The sequence below is a fragment of the Lonchura striata genome, chromosome 23 (assembly GCF_050655825.1).
Source record: "Lonchura striata isolate lonStrDom1 chromosome 23, ASM5065582v1, whole genome shotgun sequence".
NCBI classification, from domain to species: domain Eukaryota; kingdom Metazoa; phylum Chordata; class Aves; order Passeriformes; family Estrildidae; genus Lonchura; species Lonchura striata.
In genome coordinates this window covers 6395160-6418469 of record NC_140725.1, presented here as the reverse complement: position 1 = coordinate 6418469, position 23310 = coordinate 6395160, and the positions used below count along the sequence as shown (strand labels likewise).

Here is a 23310-nt window from a genome sequence, read left to right as displayed (position 1 = left end):
AGAGAGGAACCCAAGCAGCTGTGTCCCTCAAAATGCTGTCAGGATTGTATCAGTCCCCCAGGCTACAACACTGCTCAATGGGTACAAAACATTGTGCAGGAATATTGGAGAGGCATGAAGAGTACAAAAACTTTTTTTGTGGTGTCCACAAATGGACCAGGCGCATTTCCCCAGTCTCTGGGGGATGAAGGGCAGGGGAGATGACTTGAGGAGCCCAGGTGCTGCCCACAATCCCAGCACATGCTCACCTGGGCAATGCAGCCTGAAACACCCACAGCAGCAGCACCATGGGGACAGGGCTCTGGCCAGTCCTTCTACCCACCCCATTTCCCTAGAGAGAGATCCCATTTGGACATCCCCAAGCATGGGTGGCACAGTGGGGCCCAGTGCCTGCCCTGGAGTGTGCCCACCTTTCCCAGGCTGCCCAGAAGCAGGAGAGCTCCTCCACAGAGGCCAGGGGCAGCAGTAACAGCTTCCCCTGAGACCCCAGGTGGGCTGCTCTGGCAGCCAGGACATCACTGTAGAAACAGCTGTGCACAGCCAAAGAGCTGGCAGCACTGGAAGCAGACAGAGGAGATGGCAGAGACTGTCCAGACCCTGGATAGAGCCTTCATGGCCCTTCATAGCCTTCATAGTCTGCTGAGGGCAGCCCAGGGTGGCCTGTGGATGTCTCACCAGGTACTTCCATCACCAGTTTGTAGGCTGGGAACAACCACCCCTGACAAATTGCCTGTTCCTGGCTGGGTGAAATGCTTCCTTGAGTGCTGTCAGAGATATCAGCAAGCCAAATGTGGGAATCCAGAGCTTCCCTCTGGCTGCCCTGGCAGGTCTGGGACCCTGGCAGGGGTCAGGAACCCCCCTGGACAGAGCCACTGTCTGTGATCTCTGTCCATGGAAAAGAGTTTTCAAGCTTACAGGATGAATTACAAGCTCTGAGTGTTTGATATAAGTCATAATTAGTGTGGCACGGGTGCAAAAGTAAAATTTTAGGATTCTAGATGAGGGGTCCAAAGGGGACAAGATGGAGGAAATTGGGTATGCCTTGTCCTTTTTCTCCTTCTTCATGCCCTCCATGTCTCACTGTGGTGTTGGCATTTTTCTGTTGGTTCAGGCTGGGGACACACTGTTCAACGGAGGTGACAGATATTGGCACGTTCTTGTAAATGCAGCCCAGGGAGTTTCTGGTATTGAATGTTTGTCACATCCCACTGAGGGCAGAGCCCCACACGCTGCCCTGCAGGACAGAGCTGGGCAGGGCAGCAGAACATGTGAGAGATCAACAGAATAAACAACCTGGAAACCAGCACAGACCAATTATGGCTTCTTCTTTGGCTGCGGGGCTCAAAGACTTTCTACAATCTTGGAATCATCAACACCACAGATTCCGACAGCCAAACCCTCTGCAGCCACCCTAAAACCTCTCTCCAGGAGTGTCACCTCCTGCATCAGTCAAAGCATCTTCTCACCCAGCACCCCTCAGTCAGACAGGGGCTGGGACAGCCCCCAGCAGAACCTTGCTGCCAGTTCCTGAATGCTCACCCTCCTCCCTGTGCCTTGACTCCCAGAAAGCCCCCATGGCTTCCCCAAGTGCTGCTTTCTAGAAATGCTGAAATATGGCCAGTCCAACGTGGAGCAACTGGGTCTGGCTCTGCCCCTGGGCTGGATGGGAGCAGCCAGTCCTGCCTGGGGAAGAGGGGGGCTCTGGCACAGTGTGCCCCCTGTCCCTGCCCCCAGCACACACACTGCCTGCACCCTGAGGCTGCTGCTGCCTCCTCCCCAGCGGGGAAACAGCTTCCTCCTCACAGAGCCCACAGGAAGCACCGTGGTATTTATAGAGCCCTGAGAGCGCCGTGCACAAACCCGGGGAAAAACCTACACTCAGTCAAAAACAACCTCCTGCAGCCAGAGCTGCACTGGGAGCTGGTGCCTCAGGACCTTTTCCCAGGCCCACAGGTCCTGGAAGGAGGTTGTAGGACTTTCTTCATCATAGAGATGAATTGTGGAACCTTTCCAGGACTATTTCTGGCCTTCTCCTCTGTCTCCTCCTCATGTGTCTCCTTCCATCTCCCACATTCTTAGTCATGTTCCTCCCTCTTCCATCTTTCTCTTCCTTTCTCCTCATGGTCTGTGTGATCAAAGCTGCTCCCACCTGGCCACATGCACTGAGGAGGAAAAGCAACCATCAAAACACAGAGAACACTGCTGCACAGGAGAGGAGAACAAACCTGCTGCCCTGCATGGGGTGAAGAAAAGCAGAAAAGCCAGAGCTGCTCACTGACATGTGCTCATCTCTCTGAGACATCTCTCTATAGGTGGTACAGAGTGCAAGGACCCCTTCCACCAGGAATTTCAGGATGTCAGTTTGATTTTCATCTCAATTTTTTGAAAACAAAATTTTGCATCTCCGTCTCAATTTTTGGAAACAAATTTTTGCATTCATTGTTTTTGAGAATTCCAAGTTTCTGTTTTTGTTCTGAATTTGAGATCATTTTCTGCTATCACAAACAGCAGGAAAACATTGAGATTTCAAAATATCCACTTCAAAAGGAAACCTGGAAGCGTTTCATTCTGAATGAGCTCTGAAAAAGTTTCAATTACAACCCTGAACTTTTCTTTCCTGAATGAATTCTGATTCATCTGGCCCAGTTCCATGACTTCTTAGTAAGTTTGTATAAGCTGAAGCAACAGCAGTTCCAGGAAATTTTTCCCAACCACTTTTGGCCCTAGCATGAAGTCCTTTTCCAAGCCCAGTAATGTTCATTTCCACCTGAGCTGGAGGTACCCTTGCCCTTAGCTGTGTCCTGCAGTCAGCCCTCTGAGCAGCCTGAAGACACAATGGGTGATGATCTTCCTAAATCTCACTGCAAATGACCCCACCAGTGCTTTTGCTCCCCTTCTCTCAGTCCTACAGCTAGCCAAGCATGCCCAGCAAAGCTTCCTGTGTCTGGGAGAGGCACACAGCCAAGATTATCCACCTTCCACTCCTGAGGGATACATGGTGTCTTAGTTTGAAAAAACAGGAGTCTGTGAAGGAAGGTAAGAGCTTCTTGTGAAATGGAAAAAGTAAACCCCCTCCCTCTGAATTACCACAATTTTAAAATTAAAAGGCTCCCAGGCAAGGATATGGGAATGGGAATAACAGTTCCTTACTAGGGAAAAAAAAAAAAAAATGTAATTAGTACAAACAAAATTAGTGATGGAGTCAGAAACCTGACACCCTGAGGAGTCAGGGTGTTGGGAACAGTCCAGTTCAATGGTGGCTGCTCCTCCTGGAGGGGCAGATGGAATGCTGCTGGAGCGGAGATCTGGAGAAGGGTGGAGTTTTCTCTGAAGGTCTGGGGATGGAGTAGCTGGGCCTGGTCTTCCTCTGGGGATCCAGCAGAGAAGAAGCTGCTCCTCTGGGAATCCAGTGAAGAGGCTGCTCTGATGTCCCAAAAATGCTGATTTTATGCAGGTAGGAATGCTTGGCTCCTCCCTCTGGGCGGAGCATCTCACCATGGGCTGATGGAACTTTCCCAGCCATGCAGGGAGTCATTAATGGCCCATTAACAGAAGATCTCTCCCCGAGGGAGACATTGTTCTTGGGAGAGATAAGAAAACTGCCCCACCTCCAACAGACGGTGAACAGAATACATGCTGATCTTACAAGCCAGGACACAGGGGTATGCAGAGCCCAGGCTGGATGTGCTCAGAGCAGCAGGGCCCTTGCAGGAGTTGAGCTGCTGGACCTTTCCCAAGGCTGTCCCTCACCGAGGAAGCTGCGAGCCAGAGGTGACCCACTGGTAGCTGGCTGGGCTGAATCTGAGCCTGGAAGTGTTGCTGTTACCTAAAAATCATGTCAGGGAGCCAGTGCTGCCTCAGGCACAGGAAAATAGAGCCTTGCTCCATCACTCAGCCAAGGGCAAAGAAGTGGTTTCATTCCTTATTCTACTTATTCCTTGTTCCTCCACCATGAATGTGGAATTGGCTCTCCCAGCTGAGCTGGGAATGGCCAGCAGAGGCTGGGTCCAGTGAAGCCCTGGGCCTTCCTAAGCTGTTCCACTGCAATCAGACCCATTTTTAGGGACAGGCAGGCTCTCATGTTTAACAAACCTGCTATGGCTGAAAATTCAGTCCATCAGAAAAGTGCTCTTTGCTTACCTCTCCTGTGTCCCTGCTGCAGCAGCAAAGGGAGAGCAGGAAGCCCTGAGGCTTGTGCTGCTTCAGAGAAAGGAGGTGGCAGATGACACAGTCCATCATCATCTCTCCACTCATCCCATCCCATCCCATCCCATCCCATCCCATCCCATCCCATCCCATCCCATCCCATCCCATCCCATCCCATCCCATCCCGAGTTTCAGGTGCACAAATAAGGAAACCTAGAAGAACTACACTAAATAGCATTTTACTTTACAGCCACAATGCATGAAATAGATATGAAATCTGTGCTACAGCTCCATATTCAGGATTTTTTTTTTGATTAGCAGAACCCATTGTCACAGCTGCAAGGGGTTGTCAGTTCCAAAACACCAGTAGGGGACATGGAAAAGATTTTTGATGTGACAGAACTCAAACTGGCATGGATTTTGCCATTTTGCTAGTACCATTCCTCAAAGCTGAGCCCACAGGGACTGGCAACAAGCACACCATACACCCTCCTTTAGCCTGGTGCCCTTCTCTCTGTGTGTATGTGCAAATGTGTTGTCTGAAAACTCCTGCTTGAGTCTGGAGCTGCAGAAGATGAAGCCCTGGAGAGCAGGAGCAGCTTCCCATGACCCCAGGTTGTGCTGGCAGAGTGCTGAGATGATCCACCTTTGCCTGTAAACCATCCTCTCTCCACCCTCTCTGGGAGGCCCAAGCTGTGGCAGCGCCTTGGAGATAACTTCTAACCCAGGAATATTTGCACATCTCTCTCTCCTGGAGCCAGGCCAAGCTGCCTGTGGTTTGTGGCCAGCAATTACAAACGTTACAGCAGAAGACAGTATTTATTTAACTGCTTGTCCTGTCAATACTGCAGCTTGCAAAGCCCAATTGCACAGCCAGAGCTGGCAACATGTTGGAAATCATCTGTTCTTGCACAAAAGAGTAGGGGCTGATTTCACTGCTCTAGAGAGCAAGGGGGATGGGATGGGATGGGATGGGATGGGATGGGATGGGATGGGATGGGATGGGATGGGATGGCATGGCATGGCATGGCATGGCATGGCATGGCATGGCATGGCATGGCATGGCATGGCATGGGGGTGTACCTGCTTTTCTTTGTCATGATGCACACCATGATCATGGCAGAAAGATCCATCCTCCACCTTCTCTGTGGATTTGAAGACTTCTGCCTTCCTCTGCTGTCTGTTCTCCAGGGTAAACTTCAGCACCTCCAACTGTCAGGGCTGTGGCGATGACTGCACGTCTCAAAACACTCTCCAGCCCATAAGATCCATATCTTTCCTGAAGTGCTGGAGCTTCAGGAATTCTCTTCCTGAGGGCTTCCTCATTCACAGCCATCCCGTCAGATCTGCTCCTCTGTGCCAGGACAACACTGAGCCAAAAATCCCCACACATGTTTGGGGGCTTTCAGCACTGCAGCACAGTTTGGCCCAGGTTCATACCCAGAGCAGGGAAGGAGCAGCACCCAGAAGCTCCAGAACAGGGCTGAGGCACAGGGTGAACACTGAGAAAACCTTCAGCAGACATCCCTGCACTCATTTCAGCTCCTGCTCTCTTGCTGATGGTTTCCTCAGCATCTGGCTGAGGTACAACACAGATCCAGATGGAATGTTATCCAGTGGTGTTAGCACAAAGCTGAGAGCCCTGGAATGGCACAGGGTGCAGAAGCAGAGGGAATCAGAAGCCGTGTGTTTTCTGGTGCAGCAGGTGTGGCAGGTAGCTCTGTCTGTGCTAGGATGAAGGTAGGATTTCTGGGGGAGCTTGGGAGTTCAAGAAGCATTTGGACAACACTCTGAGGCACAGGGTGGGATTCTTAGGCCTGTCCTGTGCAGGGCCAGGAGTTGGACTTGATGATCCTTGTGGGTCCCTTCCAGCCCAGGAGAATCTATGATTCTAGAAGAGTTAAGTGAGAGAGGCAGGCAGCCCCTGGCAGCCAAGTCCCTGACTCTGTACAACACTTCCATGGCCTGCTTTGCAGCCCAGTTCCCCTTTCCTCTTTGTGAATAGCTTCAGGTTTCTTTCTGTGATGGCTCAAGTTCGTTGTGAACCAGAATCGAAGCGTTGAGCTGGTCAAGCTGCTGGTTTCATTGCTCCTCAGAATAGCAGCTCTATTTCTTAAGCCTTATTTATAAAATGCTGCTGTTTGGGGTTTTTATGACAAAGATAGTGAGCTCAGGAAATCAGCAGTGGTTTCTGTTATCTGGAGCACAGCCACACGAAAGAGGGAAGAGCGTGTCATACTCCAGGAGCCTATTCATGGAAACTAGTATCTCACTGCTTTGCCCCTGGAGAGCCAGATATTTATAATCCCTCACACTTCCTCTTCCTGCTCCTTGCTGTCACCAGCTCCAAAACCTGCTCACACTTTTCACCCCACAAAAGGAGTAGTGGGGAAGGCCACCTCTCTTCACTTCCTTCACTTCCATGTGTAATTCATTGCTCACACATTGCACAGAACAACACAGAACAGTTGCAGCACCTCAAGTTGTCTCCAGTGGACCTTCCCACCTGCTGGTGTGCTTTCTCCTGGCCTTGGGAGTCCCCCCATCGACCCAGGCACGCCTCATGTCACTGCCCAGGCGCAGCTCAGGTCCACAAAAACCCTGACGTGCCCCAGACTCCTTGGGCAGCTCAGAGCCCAGAGCAGGAGGGTGCAGTGAGGAGCAGTGGGTGGATGGACAGCCCACGGGGCACCCCAGGGCAGGCAGACCCCAGGGTCATGGTGGCTGCAGCACAAGGACATGGGCACCCATGGGGGCTCCAGCTCCCTAGTGCAGATTGCAAAGATAACAGGGAGACATCAGCAGTACAACCGTCCAAGGCATTCCCAAAGGTCCTTGGAAGCCCAAGGAGATCTCAAGATCACTGAGGAGCAGTGCCCAGAAACTGCTGCACAAGAGAGAAAAGACGTGGAGTTACTGGAGCAGACAGGGCCAAAAAATGAAGGAGTTGGAGCATCTTCTATATGAGGAGAGGCTGAGAGAGATGGGACCCTTCAGGTCCAAGAGGCACAGAGCTGATGAGGACAGATGCTCTCCTGGCCCAAGAGAGGAGCCCATGGAGGCAAAGGACAAGGCAGGGATGCCACAGCAAGGTTTGTCAAGCTGGATGACTTTAGAGCTCACAGCAGGCTGCCTCTGCCTGTGAGACCTGTGCTCCCAGTCCTGCCATCACAGCCAGTGTGGGCAGCCCCAGTGAGCAGGGCAGACCTTTGCAGTGATTCAGACCTTGATCTGCAGGTTTGGAGCAGCTTTGTTCTAACACAATGCTCCGGCCAGACCACTCCAGGGTGCAGCCACAGACTTTACCACATCCCAGGTACAATATCTTAAGGCAGCTGCTCTGGGCACAACACCTGAGTGGGTGCCCTGAGAGAGCAGCAAGTGCTACCAGAAAAGCCACCTGTGCACAGCCCCCCTCACCTGCCTTGTCCTTGTCCTCCCCTTCCCCCAGCACCACCTGGTCCAGCACACACCCAAAGCTCAGGGACCCAAATGCTGCACAGTCCAAAACACGGGCAACACCTGCCACATTCCTGGGCAGTGACACTGGGCCACCAGTCACAAGCTGAAAAGCATTCCCCTGTGGCCATGGAGCAGAGGCTGTGAAACACATGCCCAAATCTAGGTGAGCCCGTGGAACACATGCATCTCCACATTGTCCCCAGTGAATGGTGATCATTCCAGGAGCGCCTGCAACGTCTGTGTGCTGTGTCACCTGCTCCCACACCTTGAGAAGGAACCTGCATTGCTCATATGACTTTGGGAAAGGGGATCTTTGTGGGTCTCAGATTCAGTCAAAGAGAGAAACAGGAGTTTCCAGCCAGGCAGAAGCCTGGGAAAGAGCTAGTAAAGAATGTAAATAATTCTCTATCTCTCTTGTTTTTTACATTGTTTATAGTTAAGTTCTATCACTGTGTGTCAAGCACTTTGCACCAATGCTGTGGGTTGTTTTCACTTCAGGACCAATGGAGTTGGTCCTCATGTATAAAAGAGCAGGGTATTTTGAATAAACCAGAGTTTTACCCTCAGCAGCCTTCTGGTCAGAGTCTCTTCATTCCCGTCCTGCCTCAAAAGTGACAGATCTTAGCTGGGAATGCTGCAGAAACCTGTGCAGCTTGGATCAGCTACTCATGTGGGGAGAGTAGCAGCAACTCTCTTGGGTTAATTTGCAGGGCCCACCCATCTGGACTTGCCAGTCCTCTTGAGTCCAAGCCCACTCGAAATCCTCCTTGCTGACAACATCCAGCTGAAAACGCCCAGAGGAGGTCCCAGACACTGGTGGGGCTGCACTGCCCTGGACAGTTTCTCCTCCTGGTTGCTCCAGCCCAGTGCTCCTCTTTGCTCAGCCTGGGGGAGCTCAGCTCCTGAGGCATGAGGCCCTTTGAACCTTCTCATGGAGACTCTGAAGCACAGCTGGCAGGGGACTGCAGTGCCACCAAAGTGGAAGCTTAAGGCTGGTCCACATTGTTCTCCAAGGTTGAGGGTGCATCATGAGATAAAGTGGACCAGATTCATGCCATATATCCATAGCTAGAAGGAGACCTTGCTTCCCAGCCCAGAGCCCTTCTTTCTTGTTTATCAAGAGCTCCAGCACTAGATGAGCTCCTGTGTGTGATGCTGGAAGTCCCTAAAGCATCAGAAAACTACACCAGTGAGAAGCAATTCAGCCTGCAGAAATGCAGCCATGGAGCACAGATCTAGGACAACAGTAACACAGCCACCTCACCCCAAGACAGGAGAATGTTTTCAAAGTTCTGCTGAAAAGTGCAGCACAACCAAGCCAGAGCTTGGAACACAAGAAGAGTTGTGGTGGCCAAAATCTCACCCAAAACCTCCAACATTGTCCCCAGTAAGAGGCCTGCAACTCCATGCAGAGCTGTCCCCCAGCCTTACACTGCTGTCTCCCAGGGACTGCAGTCTTTTCATGTGGATTTTTCCTATTTCTTATGCTCAACTTTTCCCTAAACTCATTTCATGCTCTCAACTGTAGAGCCCAACTCAGACCTTGCCGAGGCCAGAACTGGCAGCACTTGAGGTCACTGGTGTCAGGAAATGAGATATTTAAAGGATGCCAACATATGACTGGCACCATCTCATGCCTCTGCTGGGTGCATCAGGGAGACCTCAGTGACAGGAGAATTTCAGAGTCTAGCCTTGGTCATTTCTTCACTGAGATGCACAGGAGAACCCCTTGAGACAACCCCACCATGTACAGCCCTGTGCATAGATTCAGCAGCAGACACGGATGGATGGGGTAGGTGGAGGAGGGTGGGAGAGGAGGGAGGGATGCTGCTCCCACCCCTCCTGCATCCCCTTACCCATAGCACCAACGCTCCCAAAACCACTGTCCCTGAAGCCCAGGCAAGAGCACCATGCAGAGTGTGGAACTACCAACACCTTTCACAAGCCCACAGCCTGGCCGTGGCAGCAGCAGGAGCGTTTCTCTCCCCACCTGGCAGTCATCTACTTTCACCAGCTTGTTCTTTACACAACAGATGCCTTCAGTAGTCAGTGTTCCCAAAAAGGGCAATTGAGTTTTAATCCTGACAATGGCAGCAGCAACATGAGCTGTTTTCCTAACATCACATATGCCAACAACTCCCATGGATTTCAGTGGATGCTGGCCAGCAACGTGCATTTTTGGATAGCACACATTTTCAGTTTACTCCCAATAAATGAATAATTCACTTAAGCGTCCAGACAATTTTCTTTATGCAAAAAGAAAACCTGTCCACATGAGATCTGTCCTTCCTTTGGCCACAAACCCCTTTGCTCTGGCTGATGTCTACGTGCACTGCAGCAGGCCAGCAGTGCTGCTTGAGCCCCTGACACGCTGCCCTGGTGGCATGACAAGATCACTAAAGCTCAGGCAGGGCTGCTCAGTGAGATAGGCACAGCTCTGCTCCTCTCACCACAAACACCAACAGATGTTTTCTTCTGTATTTCTAAGATCACAGGCAGCTCCTGTTCCCTGTCAGCTTCTACCGCGATAAAAAGGAGAATGGATGACGCAAGAAGAAAAAACTGTTTATTTCTTCCACATAAAACAAATATTTTCATGGTTTGCTATTAAGCAGAAAGTTACCTATCAGTGAAATCCCTGGTTTAGCTGGCAGGTTTTTCTGCTGGAGTTTGGCATAAGAAGAAATGTCCTGCTCCAGAAAGACGTTGTTGCAAATGAAGGAAACACCAGAAGGCCACCAGAACTTTCTCCCCAGAACTCTGCAGCTTCCTGAGGTTGTTCAGGCTCTGTCAAGGGTCCTTGCACCAGCCTGTTGCCAGCTCTTTCTTCTCTCTATGCAAGCAGCAGTTTCTCACACAGCAGTGACTCTGGCCTGTCCTACCCCAGCCCCGTGGTGACTCAGGGACCATCATCAGCCTGAGCCAGGGGCCAGCAGAGCTCACCTCTGATGCAGGAGGGGACCAGCTGGAGAGCAAAACCCAGGGGGTTTTGTCCCAAAGCCCAGTAAAGGGTCTAAAGGAGAAGTAATATGAGGAGCAGCTGAGGTGACTTGACTTGTTCAGCTGGACCCGAGGAGGCTGAAGGCAGAGCACACTGAGAGCTACTCACGAGGGGCAGTGCAGGGGCAGCTCCCATCCCTGCCCTGGGCCAGGGACAGCACCAGGGCACGGCTGGAGCTGGGCCAGGGCAGGGCAGGCTGGAGCTCAGGGAAAGGTTCTTCCCCCAGAGGTGCTGGCACTGCCCAGGCTGCCCAGGGAATGGGCACGGCCCCGAGGCTGCCAGAGCCCCAGGGATGCCCAGGGTGGGGTTGGTGGGGGTCTGGGAAGGGCTCCATCATCTTTGGTCCCTTCCAGCTCAGGATATTCCATGATTCTACAACCCTACACTATTTCTATTCTCACTTTCCCTCAGCATCCTGAGCGTGGCACTGGAACAATGACAGCAAATCCTAAAGGAAAAAGCCCCATGGATTATAGGGCACACAGATCCCAGCTGCTGTCATCACATGTCTACAGCCCAGTCCGGGGCACAGGGATTCCAGCTTTTATTTCTATTTTCTGGGCAGGGCCTGGGGTTGGGCTTCATGATCCTTGTGGGTCGTGAGTTCTATGAAGTCCCTGCTGCAGGCTCAGCCCTCACCACACACAAAACCCAGGCACACATGACAGGGTCTGAAGGTCTCCTCTGCCAGCAGAGGCTGTGGGGCTTTGCCCTGGCTTTGGAGGAGCTGGTGAGGGGCAGGTCCCCAGGCAGCACCAGGGCTGCTCCAGGGGCACAGCCCAGGAGGAGCAGCCACGGGACTGGCACAGCTGGACATGGCCACAGCAGAGATGGGATCCAGCCACCCAAACAGGCTCCCCACGCCGGACACTCTCCACCTCTGACGCCTGTGATGCCAATCAGGTGACAACAACACGATTTGTTTTCAGGAATACTGAGCTAGTGAATAACAAATAAAGGAACCTGACAAACAGGTCCCAGCGACCTGGATCCCAGGCAGCTCTCCCAGGACAAAACTTTCAGTTGCCCTGAGTCACCTGCCCTGATCCTCCCCTGGCCACGCGAACCAGAGCTGCCAGCACCCAGCCCATTCACAAGCTTGCATCTTCCCAGGGCTTTGCTGTAGTCCCTGCTCATTTATGGAGTGGAAAAGTACTTGGGGATCCTAATACAGTCAGAGAAGGGCAGGTGTGACACTGGATGTTACAGCCACGAGGGTCTGGAAATACCAGCAAGAGTGTTGTTGCTACATCAGCCCTGGAAAAACAACCACTGCCATCTTAAAAGGAGGTTGCATAACACGAAGGAAAGAGAAGGCAGATAAACAGCAGCAGATATTCCTGATGATAATGAAAGAAACACCATTCTACAGCCCCTCCAAAGACTCACCACCACAGCCCCGACTAGCCCAAACTCCAAATGAAGTCAGTTGCATGAGGCAACAGCCGGGCAGAGAAACCGCCACAGCTAATCTGCCCCAGCACAGCAGCAGAGCAGGTGCCTGGAGATAAGAAATAACCCAAAGCCTCTCTGGCTCCCTGCCCCAGAGAACAATGGCTCTCACAGGAGCAGCACTGGAGCGAGAAAGCCCCACTGCTGTCCATCTCCACTGACCCCACCACCACACCAGGTCCTGGGAGGAATGAGCAGAGGGACAGGGGGACCCAAGAAGAGGCAGTCGTGACCTGTGATGAGACAGGACACAGTGGGCTTCTTGCTAGAGAAGCCACAGCCCTGCTCTGTCCACCTGTGCCTCAAATCCAGCCTGAGGGAAATCATGGTGATCAGCACATCCAGAAGGGCCATGCAGGGATGACCACAAGCCTGGGCAGCGACGTGAGCCAGGCCTTGGGCAAAGCCTTCTTACCCCAAAGCCAATCTATGGGTCACTCACATGAGAAGATTTCAGAATCTGAGGTATTGATGATTCCAGGACTGTAGAAAGTCTCTGTCTTTCTGCCCCGTTGCCAAAGAAGAAGTCATAATTGGTCTGTGCTGGTTTCCAGGTTGTTTATTCTGTTGATCTCTCACATGTTCTGCTGCCCTGCCCAGCTCTGTCCTGCAGGGCAGCGTGTGGGGCTCTGCCCTCAGTGGGATGTTACAAACATTCAATACCAGAAACTCCCTGGGCTGGATTTACAAGAACGTGCCAATATCTGTCACCTACGTTGGACAGTGTGTCCCCAGCCTGAACCAACAGAAAAATGCCAACACCACAGTGAAACATGGAGGGCATGAAGAAGGAGAAAAAGGACAAGGCACACCCAATTTCCTCCAGCTTGTCCCCTTTGGACCCCTAATCTAGAATCCTAAAATTTTACTTTTGCACCCGTGCCACACTAATTATTACTTCTATCAAACACTCAGAGCTTGTAATTCATCCTGTAAGATTGAAAACTATTTTCCATGGACAGAGATCACAGACAGTGGCTCTGTCCAGGGGGGTTCCTGACCCCTGCCAGGGTCCCAGACCTTCCAGTGCAGCCAGAGGGAAGCCCTGGATTCCCACGAGAAGGGTTGACTCCTTGGCTTGTCTTTAGAAGGGAAAGAACATGCTGGGGGGCCTGGACAGAACAGCCATGGGACTGATGGTACCGTGCTAGAGCAGAACCCCATGACTTGGTGAGTGGACAGTCCCCTGGGCACCAGAGGCAGCTCGTTCGTAGCCTGTGGACCACAGACTCCATAGAGAAACCTGGAAAACTCCTGGCTGGAAAGGAGGAATAGAAGTGGGAAACACCAACAGAGCACAAGCAAGGCCTGTGCAGGCTGGTGGCTCAGCTGTGGCCAGCACAGGACAGGGTCAGTGCCTCAGTTTCCCTGGCTGCAGCAAGGCACAGAACTGTGCTGGGGAGGGGTGACAGCACGGGGAAGAGGTGAGCGGTGACACGTGCACCACTCCTACTGAGGCACGAGCTGGTGACACTCACGGCCCTGCAGCATGGCAGAGGCTGTGCTGGCAGACTGCTCTGGCAGGCTGCCTGCTCCTGCCTCGCTCGGAGCAGCCCCTGGAGCCCTTTGGGCCAGGCTCAGGCTGAGCAGTGCTTGGGCTGCCAGCCCTCTCCAAAGCAGGACACATTTTGTGTTGGCAGACCCAAGGAGGTCCTTGAGGGCTTGAGGGAATCTCTGGGCAGCCCTGGGACAGGCAGCTGGCTGGGGCTCAGGTACCACACCACCCATGCTGGGTTTGACTCTGCCACAGGACAAGAACCCCTGTGGGCCTTTGAGGCTGAAGTGCAGCCCACCCCAGCCATGGTACAAGCCTAAACCCAAAGCAGCTGCCCTGGAAAAAGTCAGGATGCAGAGCAGGAGCTCACCAAGTGGCAGCTCCACTCTGCAGGGCACCAGTGAGGAGAGCCCAGAGCCCCCTGCCCCTTCTGCTTCCTGAGGCATCCTAGTCCCAGCCCACAGGGACATCCAAGGTATTGCAGGAAATTTAGGACTCTTGAACCACTGACTAGTATCATTAAGTAGAAGTTGTTGATTGTTTACATTACACATATATTTATAGATTTTACAAACTGCTAAGTACACAATTCTTGATTAGTGCCTTTGTCTTGTTCACTCGTTTTCTGTTTGCATTTCTCAGAGTATATGATTTAGATGTTTCATAGTTTTCTGTTATTTAGTTCTTGTGGTCTTGGTATTCGGTTTCTCAGCCTCTTCTTTCTTATTTTAATACAATTTATGTTCTAATAGCTGTGACAAATTTTTGATGCTTTGGTAATAAATTTAGAAGCAGGCTGGCTGGTGCACACTATGGCCTAACCCTTGCAAATACATTACAACAACAAGGTGGTGCTGAGTTTGCTCTGGTCACTGTCCATGAGATCAGGAACCAGAAGCAGTGAGCAGAGCAGGAAGCAGGCCCAGAGGAAAGCAAACAAGAGAAAGCAATTGAGGAAGCTCGTGTCTCATTCATGTGTATCTCAGCCAAAGTCCAAAGCAGGAGGCTCTTGCAAAGGACACTGGAAAAATTCCAGTGATGTTATCTGCCCCCACAGAGCAATATTAGCCTAGAGGAAAAAAAAAAAAAAGAAGTAAAGTTGTTTACAACCTGGGCAAGCCAGCTTGGTGGTTGGAGCACACGGGGCACTGGGATCAGCTGTGTCTGCCACTCCTCAGGGAGCACCAACCCCTCCTGCCTGGCTCTGCCTCAGCCACCTCTGCACCCTTTAGTGGCCCTGGCAGGTGAGATGCTGCTGAGGAGCAGGTGGGCCCCACCAGTGCACACAGGAAGCATGTGCAAGGAGGTTGCACACCCACCACCTGCACTTTTGGCAGGCTCCCACAGAGCTGAGAGGAAGCACAGCCTTCCCATCCCATCCGTGGCATCCCAGCAGGGTTCATGGCTCCCCAGAGCTGGCCACTGGCTGCAGAGCAGCCCCTGCACCCACTGGGGCTGTGGGGGCTCAACCCACCCTTTGTCCCCTCCCATGGGCTGTTTGCACCCCTTGGCTCTGCCTAGCACCTCCTGCTTTTTATGAAATGTTTCCATCCAAATGCAGATGAGAATTATGAGAATTACAGGCTAATTCTGCTGGATTCTGCTCTCCTGGAGGACCTTTTCACCAGACAGAAATCAGGGAGAGGAGATTTGGGGCTGCTGCTGGGTGGAGCTGCTGTTCCTGTGCAGTTACTTGTGCCCAGAGAGGAGCCACATCTGAGCTCTTTGTTTTTCCTCCTTAATATTCTGGGTGTTTTTTCAATCTTAATGAAAAGACTTTCCTGCTGCACACCCATAGCTGCTCACAGAGAAATGAGAAATGAGAAAACTCACACTCATCCCACCTCTCTCATCTGAGAGGCATTTGCTCAAGGAAGCTGGCACGAGCCTGTTCCTGCCCCGCACGTACTGAGGGATGGCACCGTGACTGTGCTGGGCAAAGTCCTTCCCTGTAAATCACCTGTGGGGTGCCAACTCCACAGACTCATCACCAGGCAGGCAGTGTCTGGGGCACCTTCCCAGGAGATGTTGCTCTGCCCTGCCCACAGCCCCCAGCGAGCTCAGATCCTCCACACCTCCCTGCTGGGCCATGCTGGCACCCATGGAACCACAGGCTCCCCACATCCTGACCAGTGAATGGCAGCTGTCACCTTAATTGTCCATGTCAGACCCATCTGAGGACAAGAAATAGGTTTAGGGTAACAGGGTGTCTCAAAGAATTTGCTGTTGGCAACTTCTCTTTGTCAGAGGCACGTGTAAGTGTAAACTCAGTGCAAAGAAAATTAATATTTCATTAAACTTCTAAATCTTGGCTTATTGGCATACCTATTTAAAGCCAAACTGAAGAAATTCCATCAGAATTTGCTCCTGGTTCAGTATTGATAGCACCATAGTCTCTCACCTTCAGAGTTGGGGTTTGCAAACTGTGATGGTCCTTAAACAAATGAAAAATGACAGTGCACTGCACTTCCTTCTCATCTCCTGGTTGTCAATAAACAAATCTGCTGGGAAAGCATTAGATGTGCAGCAGAGCCTCCCTAGGATCCTTCCAGATCTGGTATAGAGACCTTCAACAGCTGATAGTGACTATTTGATCAAAGTGTATGTCCCAAGATAGTCAAACATTAGGTAGAAAAACTTCCAAGCCCTTGGCAGTGCAGGGAGAGGCAGCAGATGTGTCCTCAGGCAGGACTTGAGGAAAAGCAGACCCTGTGGGGTGGGCAGTGTGGGCCCTGGAACCCTCCAAATCCAAATTACCCTCCCTCTGCTGGTTCGTGGTCCCTCTTTCTTCCCAGCAGCCTGAGCCTCCAGCAAGGAGCTGGCTATGGGCTGGGGAACCTTGCAAGGTGCAAGTCTTTGCCTCTGCTTACAGAAAACCCACACCCATGCACCTCTCATCCCTGGGGAGTTTGGGGGCAGGAGTTTGCACTGGAATTCCACTGCAGCTGCACAGTCAATGCATGATGAGCAGGCATCAAACGTGTGGAGGGAATTCCTCACCTAAGCAAAATCATAGGTGACACAGAGCTGTGAATCAGGCTGCCTCCTGAGAGGGAAAAGAAAAGATCTGCAACGTGCTGGTGGCCAGATCCCTGAATTTCTGCCTGCCCACATGGATGCCTCGACCTGGGACAAAGACCCATGGGCAGTGCTGCCACATCCCCAGTCACACCGAGGCAAACTGGTGTCACTGGAGCAACAATCTGACTAATCCCAGCCTGGGGAATGCACCCTTGATAACACAGGGCTGATGATACCAGTACAGTAGAGACCTGGGTGTCTTGGTTTGGAGACAAATTTAGGAGAAAACACTCTGAAATGAGTGTTTCCTCTAAAGAGAAGGGCTCCAATGATCCCTTTTTCCAATGAGAAATGAATACCAGTTGGTGAAAGTGAAAAAACCCCAGCAAAACTGTTTATTAACAAAAGAAAAAAGCCAACCGAAAAACAAAGGGGTGCCTGCAAGGCACAGAAAAGGATTGAACAAGTGCTAAATATTGAAATTTCAAAACCTTAACCCCCACCCCTCCCCAGACCGTGTGGATGGCAGCTGCCCCCCTTTGTCTCAGAGAAGGGAGGGAACAGGAGCTCACACAGCACTTGGGTAGAATAGATGAGAACCTTTCTGTTGTGGGTCTCCTCACAGCAGGCAAAGCTGGGTTCTAATGTCCCTTCTCGTGTTGGTTCATCTTCTCCAAGTTCTCAGGTTCAGGGTGGCTCCCTGCCAGCTCCCCAAACAGACAAAAAAAAAAAAAAAAATCAAAGCCAAAACAGTTCAAGGGAAAAAAAATCAAAAAAGCCATCAAGAGGATTCCCAGTACAGCCTCCAGCCTAGGGGAAGGGGGGAAAAAACTTCTTGCTTCAAGCTAGCAGAAACTCTAATCCAGCAAATGAACAAGGTAGTGTTCTGCTGCACACCACAGCCCAAGCACACTGGAGAGAGAGGATTTGAACCAAAGCACACAGGAGCTCAAGCCTCCCCACCCCACCCCAGGTCCATCATAAAGCTACAGCAGGCATTTCTGGGCATAAAACAAACGATCAGGGAATAAAGTATCACCAGAAAATCACCCCAAGACACTGGGGAAGCGCCATGCCAGGAAGCCATGGATGACACACTGATGGAGGTGGCTGATGTGGTGACTCCAATCTGGGCTCACTGACCAAGAGCCCAAGGGCTGGACCTGGCAGTTTATCTGCTTTCCCAGAAAGGCCAGCCTGTCCTTGGGCTGATGACAGATGGCAGGGCAGAGACACAAGCCTGGGGTTAGATGGGTCGCACAGAGTGTTTGTCAATATGGCTGCAGCAGTTTGGGTCCTTAATCCTCAAGACCTGAGCACAACAAGGACCCACTGGTTGTTCTGGGCCAAGAAGAGCAGAGAGAGATGCTACCAGAACTGGTCAGCCCTTTCCCAGCTCTGCTCTCCAGCCACCCGCTGGGGCAGTGTGAATTGCAGCAGGTTTGTCTAAGCTGGTCCCTGTAAAATAAAATATTACTGGTTCAAGAACAGGGAGCCCTCACGACACAGAGCACAGGAGATTGGCACACACATTGCAAACATGGAAGCTGTTGATCTCCAGACACCTCTGCCCCCTTCAATGCCTCCCATCATCCCATCCCCTGTGCCAGTCCCTTTCTGCAGGCACTGGTTCTTCTCAAACACCCCAGGTCATGCTGGGGAAATATTTTGGGACAATGGCACAAGCTGGACACAGCTTTATTTCTGGTTAAATTCTTCTCAGACTGGATGAGTAGCTGATTGGTCTTACCCTTGCAGGAAAATGGACATGAAGGAGGACAGGGATGGAGGTTCTGTCATCTGCTGATTTGTTTCCAAACTGAAAGGCAATTTACCACCTTTGGGGTCTTCAGTAATGCAAATGCTGCAGAGAGCCCTTTCCCACCTGTTACTCCTGTCCAAGAATTCCTGCCCCTGCCCAGGTCTTACAGGACACACCACACCTCTTCTCCAAGTGAGAGATGTTTTCATGGCTGGGTGCCTCTGAAAACACCAGGGCAGACACTCCCCTAGCATTTATTCCTCACCTGGGTGTGCATCTCCATGTGAACTTGTAGGCAGGCTGGTATATGTATGTGAGCATGTGTTTATTAGTACTAAAAAGGCATTTGTCAAAATCTCTAGAGTTAAAAAACAATCATTACATAATTATAATGAACAATTAACCAACTGATTCATCAGCTAGAGGCTCACCAACAACACCTGAAACCTATCCCAGCCGCCTAACAAGGCAGAAGGTGGCACAAACAAATGTAACACCCAGAATGTCCTGGAGATTTATGGCCCTGTGCTTTCTCCAGGTAAGAGAAGACACTTTCCATTCCTGGCTGCTGGCATCTTGGAGCTGAATGGTCCCAGGTGTTCCCTGCTCTGAGCTGCTGGTTTAAAGTGTTTTGATACAGAAATATTCCTTAGAAGTGACCCTTAGGGTCAGTATCATGGCTAAGAACTCCCTATAGGTGCCCATGCTGCCTTAGACCTTTCCTCTGCTCACAAGGGTCTGCAAGTACCATGAATATGCAGAACACTTAAAACTCCACAAATAACCTGCTCCAAGCCAGCAGAAAAGTCCTGTCTGTCACTACCAGTGCCATGGTCTGTAATGCTGTGGTTAAGAGTTGACTGGGAGAGGACAAAGAATGAAGTTGGGGAAGCAAGTTGAACTATGTCATACTGTGCCTTCCAAGCAGGTAAATATGCAACACTAATATCTTTTAAAAAGAAGTCTCTAGGTTCCTTCAAAACACAAAGCAGACAAGGAAGATCACCTCTGCTCTTTCCACAATTACTGGAATGCACCACGTCCTGAAGAGAGCACCAGAGCTGCTGCAGTCTATGCCCATGGTGATATAATTTGGCTACCAAAGCTCAGCAGGTGGGCACGGGAGACAGAGCTCACCTCAGAGCTGAAAAAGACACTGCTGCAGTTACATCAGCAAACGCCTGCGTGTACAACATCCTCAGTAGCATCTGTGCTTGGAAAGTTGGAGCACCCTTGCTAGGAAGATACTTCCTGTTGGAATCTGTGGTATTGATGATTCGAGATTGTTAAAATCTTTGTCTTTTTGCTTCGTTGCCAAACAAGAAGTCGTAATTCATCTGTGCTGGTTTCAAGGTTGTTTATTCTGTTTATCTCTAACATGTTCTGCTGCCCTGCCCAGCTCTGTCCTGCAGGGCAGCGTGTGGGGCTCTGCCCTCAGTGGGATGTGACAAACATTCAATACCAGAAACTCCCTGGGCTGGATTTACAAGAACGTGCCAATATCTGTCACCTACGTTGGACAGTGTGTCCCCAGCCTGAACCAACAGAAAAATGCCAACACCACAGTGAGACATGGAGGGCATGAAGAAGGAGAAAAAGGACAAGGCACACCCAATTTCCTCTATCTGGTCCCCTTTGGACCCCTAATCTAGAATCCTAAAATTTTACTTTTGCACCCGTGCCACACTTAATTATTGCTTATATCAAACACTCAGAGCTTGTAATTCATCCTGTAAGACTGAAAACTCTTTTCCATGGGCAGAGATCACAGACAGTGTCTCTGGGGGCTCTGTCCAGGGGGATTCCTGACCCCCTGCCAAAGTCTTAAGCCTTCCAAAGCAACCAAAAAAAACCTCTAAATTCCCACAACTTCCGACCGAGTAACCAACACAGCTGATGCCACCAACTATTCTTGACCACCAACTCAGCCCTGGGAGCACCTGACAAAGCATGAAGAGGGAGCTCAGCACAAGCCCCGCAGCGGGACCTGTGACAGCGCGTACAAAGACTTGTGCAGCGGCACTGCGAGGAGGAAGGCAGCGGAGCGGTGACTGCAGAGAGCTGCTGGCAGCGTCAGGGGGATGCAGTGACGGGACTGCCGAGCCGAGCCGAGCCGAGCCGAGCCGAGCCGAGCCGAGCCGAGCCGAGCCGAGCCGAGCCGAGCCGAGCCGGGCCGGGAGCGAGCCCGCCGCGCCTCCCTCGCTGCCGGCCGCGGGGCCGGGCCGGGGCCGCGCTCCAATGGGCGCCGGGGCCGCCCCGCCCGCCCCGCCCGCAGCGCTATAAGTGCGGGACGCGGCCGGGCGAGCGCAGCCCGGCCCCGCCGCGGAGCTGAGCGCAGCTCGGGAGCGCAGCCCGGCTGCGGGAGCGCCGGAGCCCCGGAGCGGCGCGTTCCGAGCGGCGCAGCCCCGCTCCGCCGGCACCCGGCCCCGGCTCCGCGCAGCTTCCCCGCCGGCCGAGCGAGCGGAGCGGCGCCTTCCCCCCGGGCGGAGGTGGGGGCTCGCCCGGATCGTCTGCCGGAGCCGGCTCGGCGGGAGCGGGACGCGGTGCCGTCCCCGGGAGCCGTGGCCGAGCCGCCGTCGTCTCGCAGGGACCTGGAGCCATGGCCGAGCATATGATGATGCCGATGAGCCACGGGGGCGCCGGGCTGCAGAGCTACCGCATGGGGGTGAGCGGGCTGCAGGGACCCCCGCAGCACGGGCAGCATGTGCTGAGGACGCTGCCTGCCGCCGCTCAGATGATGCCCTACGGAGGGGCTGCCATGGACGGTGCCATGAGGCCAAGAGCCAGCCTCAGCGGACAGATGGGCCACCACCAGATGCAGAGCGCGATGATGTTCAATGGCCCGGGTCAGCAGCAGCAGTACGTGGGGCCGGTGGGCACCCAGCAGCTCATGGCCAGCATGCACCTACAAAAACTCAACACCCAGTACCAGGGCCACCCGCTGGGCATGAGCAACGGGCCCGTGGGAGCCGGTGCCCAGCAGTACAGAGTGGGGCCGGGCCAGCACCCGGGCATGCAGCACATGCCCCCGCCAGCGCTGACGTTGAATGTTATGGACACTGATCTTATAGACGAGGAGGTCTTGACATCCCTTGTCCTGGAATTGGGGTTGGATCGGATTCAGGAGCTGCCAGAGTTATTCTTGGGACAGAACGAGTTCGACTTCATTTCAGACTTTGTTAGCAAACAGCAACCCAGTGCCATCAGCTGCTGAGGGGCTTTGAGCTCCTCCTTGTGTCTGGGTGGTTTTGAGTTTGTTTCTAACTTTTCCCCACCTGCCATCCTCCTCCCTTCCCCTGCCTTGTCCTGTCCTGGATTCCTGCCCTCCCCAAAGGGACAATCATCGGACACTGGCTTGCAATGGATTGCTTTCCTCTTCTGTGTGTTTTTCCTGTGTGGGAGTTTCTGGAGAGGGGGTTGGTGCACCCCAAACAGAGAGCAGATCAAGAGCTCCTGCTGCAGAACTGCCTCTAAATGACATTAACAGGATTTCTGGCTTAAGTAGAAATAATGGACTTAGGACTTTCCTCAACTAGCTTGGAGCACAAGCAGCGATAGGCAGCTGGCAGCCCTGCTGGTAGCTGGATTTGTTCGTGGATTCTGTGGTGCCAGTGGAGTTGAAGGATCCCGAGAGAGAATTGTCTCCCTGGTGCATGGTTTGAACCAGTTTTCCCTTGCAACCATGGGTGGGGTTAGTTATTTTTTGGGATGTTTTACTGTGACAGTAAGTAGGTCTTCAGTCATGTCTGTTCAGCTCGGGAAGCGGCACTTCCCCATAGCAGGCTTTTTTCTAACTCGCAAAAATAAAGTATGCCTTGGGGAAGGGTGTGCGTTTGTGCCTAAATGTTAATCTCCGTGGAACTTCAGATCTCGGACCTGTATTGCTAATCAGCTGTAAAATTTACCAAGTGTTTGAGGTTGGTTCAGGCATGAGGCTTAAAGCTGCAGTCTGGCTCCACTTTTTTTCCACCTCTGAAACCAAATAAAGACCATGTAACTGTATATTTCAGTTCTAATCTTATTTATTTTCCTGTGATTATTTATTTGCAAGGGTTTCTTTTGTTATTTGGCTTTGGGACTGCTGGGAAAGATGCCTGGAGAGTACTGCAGCTTTAAGATGCTGGCTTTGGGAAAAGCAAGCCTGGGATAGTTTTCAAGCTGCTCTGCAGAATAGTTACTTCAACTCGAGATCGTTATGCTGAACGCGCAGGACTCTAAATCCAACACCTTTCCGAATGTGATAAAGATGACTCGATTTCCAATTCCCTTGCTCAGAGAAGGGGAGCTGTAAGAGCCGGCGGGGTTTGGTTTCCTCCGCTGGCTCCTGTTTCCAGGGGAGCTCCGGTGACTCTGGGTTGCTGCTGCCCCCTGGTGCTGCCGGCCCCTGGCAGCTGCCGCTCGGCGAGTCGGAATGTACAGATGGGCTTGCGAATAAAAGCTGAAATATCTCCCGTGTGCGTTTGTTGGGTGCCCGTCTCCGGACTGGTGCGGCGCGGACCGCTGGGAGAAGCGCTGCCCTTGCTCCTGCTGGGGGGCTGTGGTCACTTGTGTGCCCCACCTGAGTGGGAAGGAAGGATTGGGTTTCTGGTTCAATGCTTGGAACTAAGGCCTTGAAATGTGGCTGGGAGGATGAGATGCTCCTTTTCTGTACTGAGAAGAAATTACAGACATGGATGGTGTTGCTCTGTTGCAGAATAGCTGCTTTTGCTGGCTGAGCCAGGTGATAGAATCATAAAATGGTTTGGGTTGGAAAGGAATTAAAGATCATCTAGAGTTGCTTGGATGAGTGGGTGGTGACTCCTTCCAGATCAAGTGCACCTCTGACAGGTGGGCTACAGCTCTGCTGCAGTCTTCTGTACCACAAAGGCTCTAAAAATCAAGGCAGCTGTTGCTCTCCTACTCCTACGGGGCTTGGATTTTCCTTTTTAAAGGATTTCCAGCCAGCTCCTTTGCAGAGTAGGAATGCACCCC

The 23310-nt window shown here is 52.1% G+C and overlaps 1 protein-coding gene across 1 annotated transcript; it reads left to right on the top strand.

Moving 5' to 3' along the window:
• The first annotated feature begins 20685 nt into the window (after window positions 1-20685).
• On the top strand, window positions 20686-22787 carry CITED4 (Cbp/p300 interacting transactivator with ED-rich tail 4). The gene has a single exon (XM_021554751.3). It carries the CDS (start codon window positions 20939-20941, stop codon window positions 21551-21553), a length of 615 nt encoding a protein of 204 aa, XP_021410426.1. The 5' UTR covers window positions 20686-20938; the 3' UTR covers window positions 21554-22787.
• The last annotated feature ends 523 nt before the right edge of the window (window positions 22788-23310 follow it).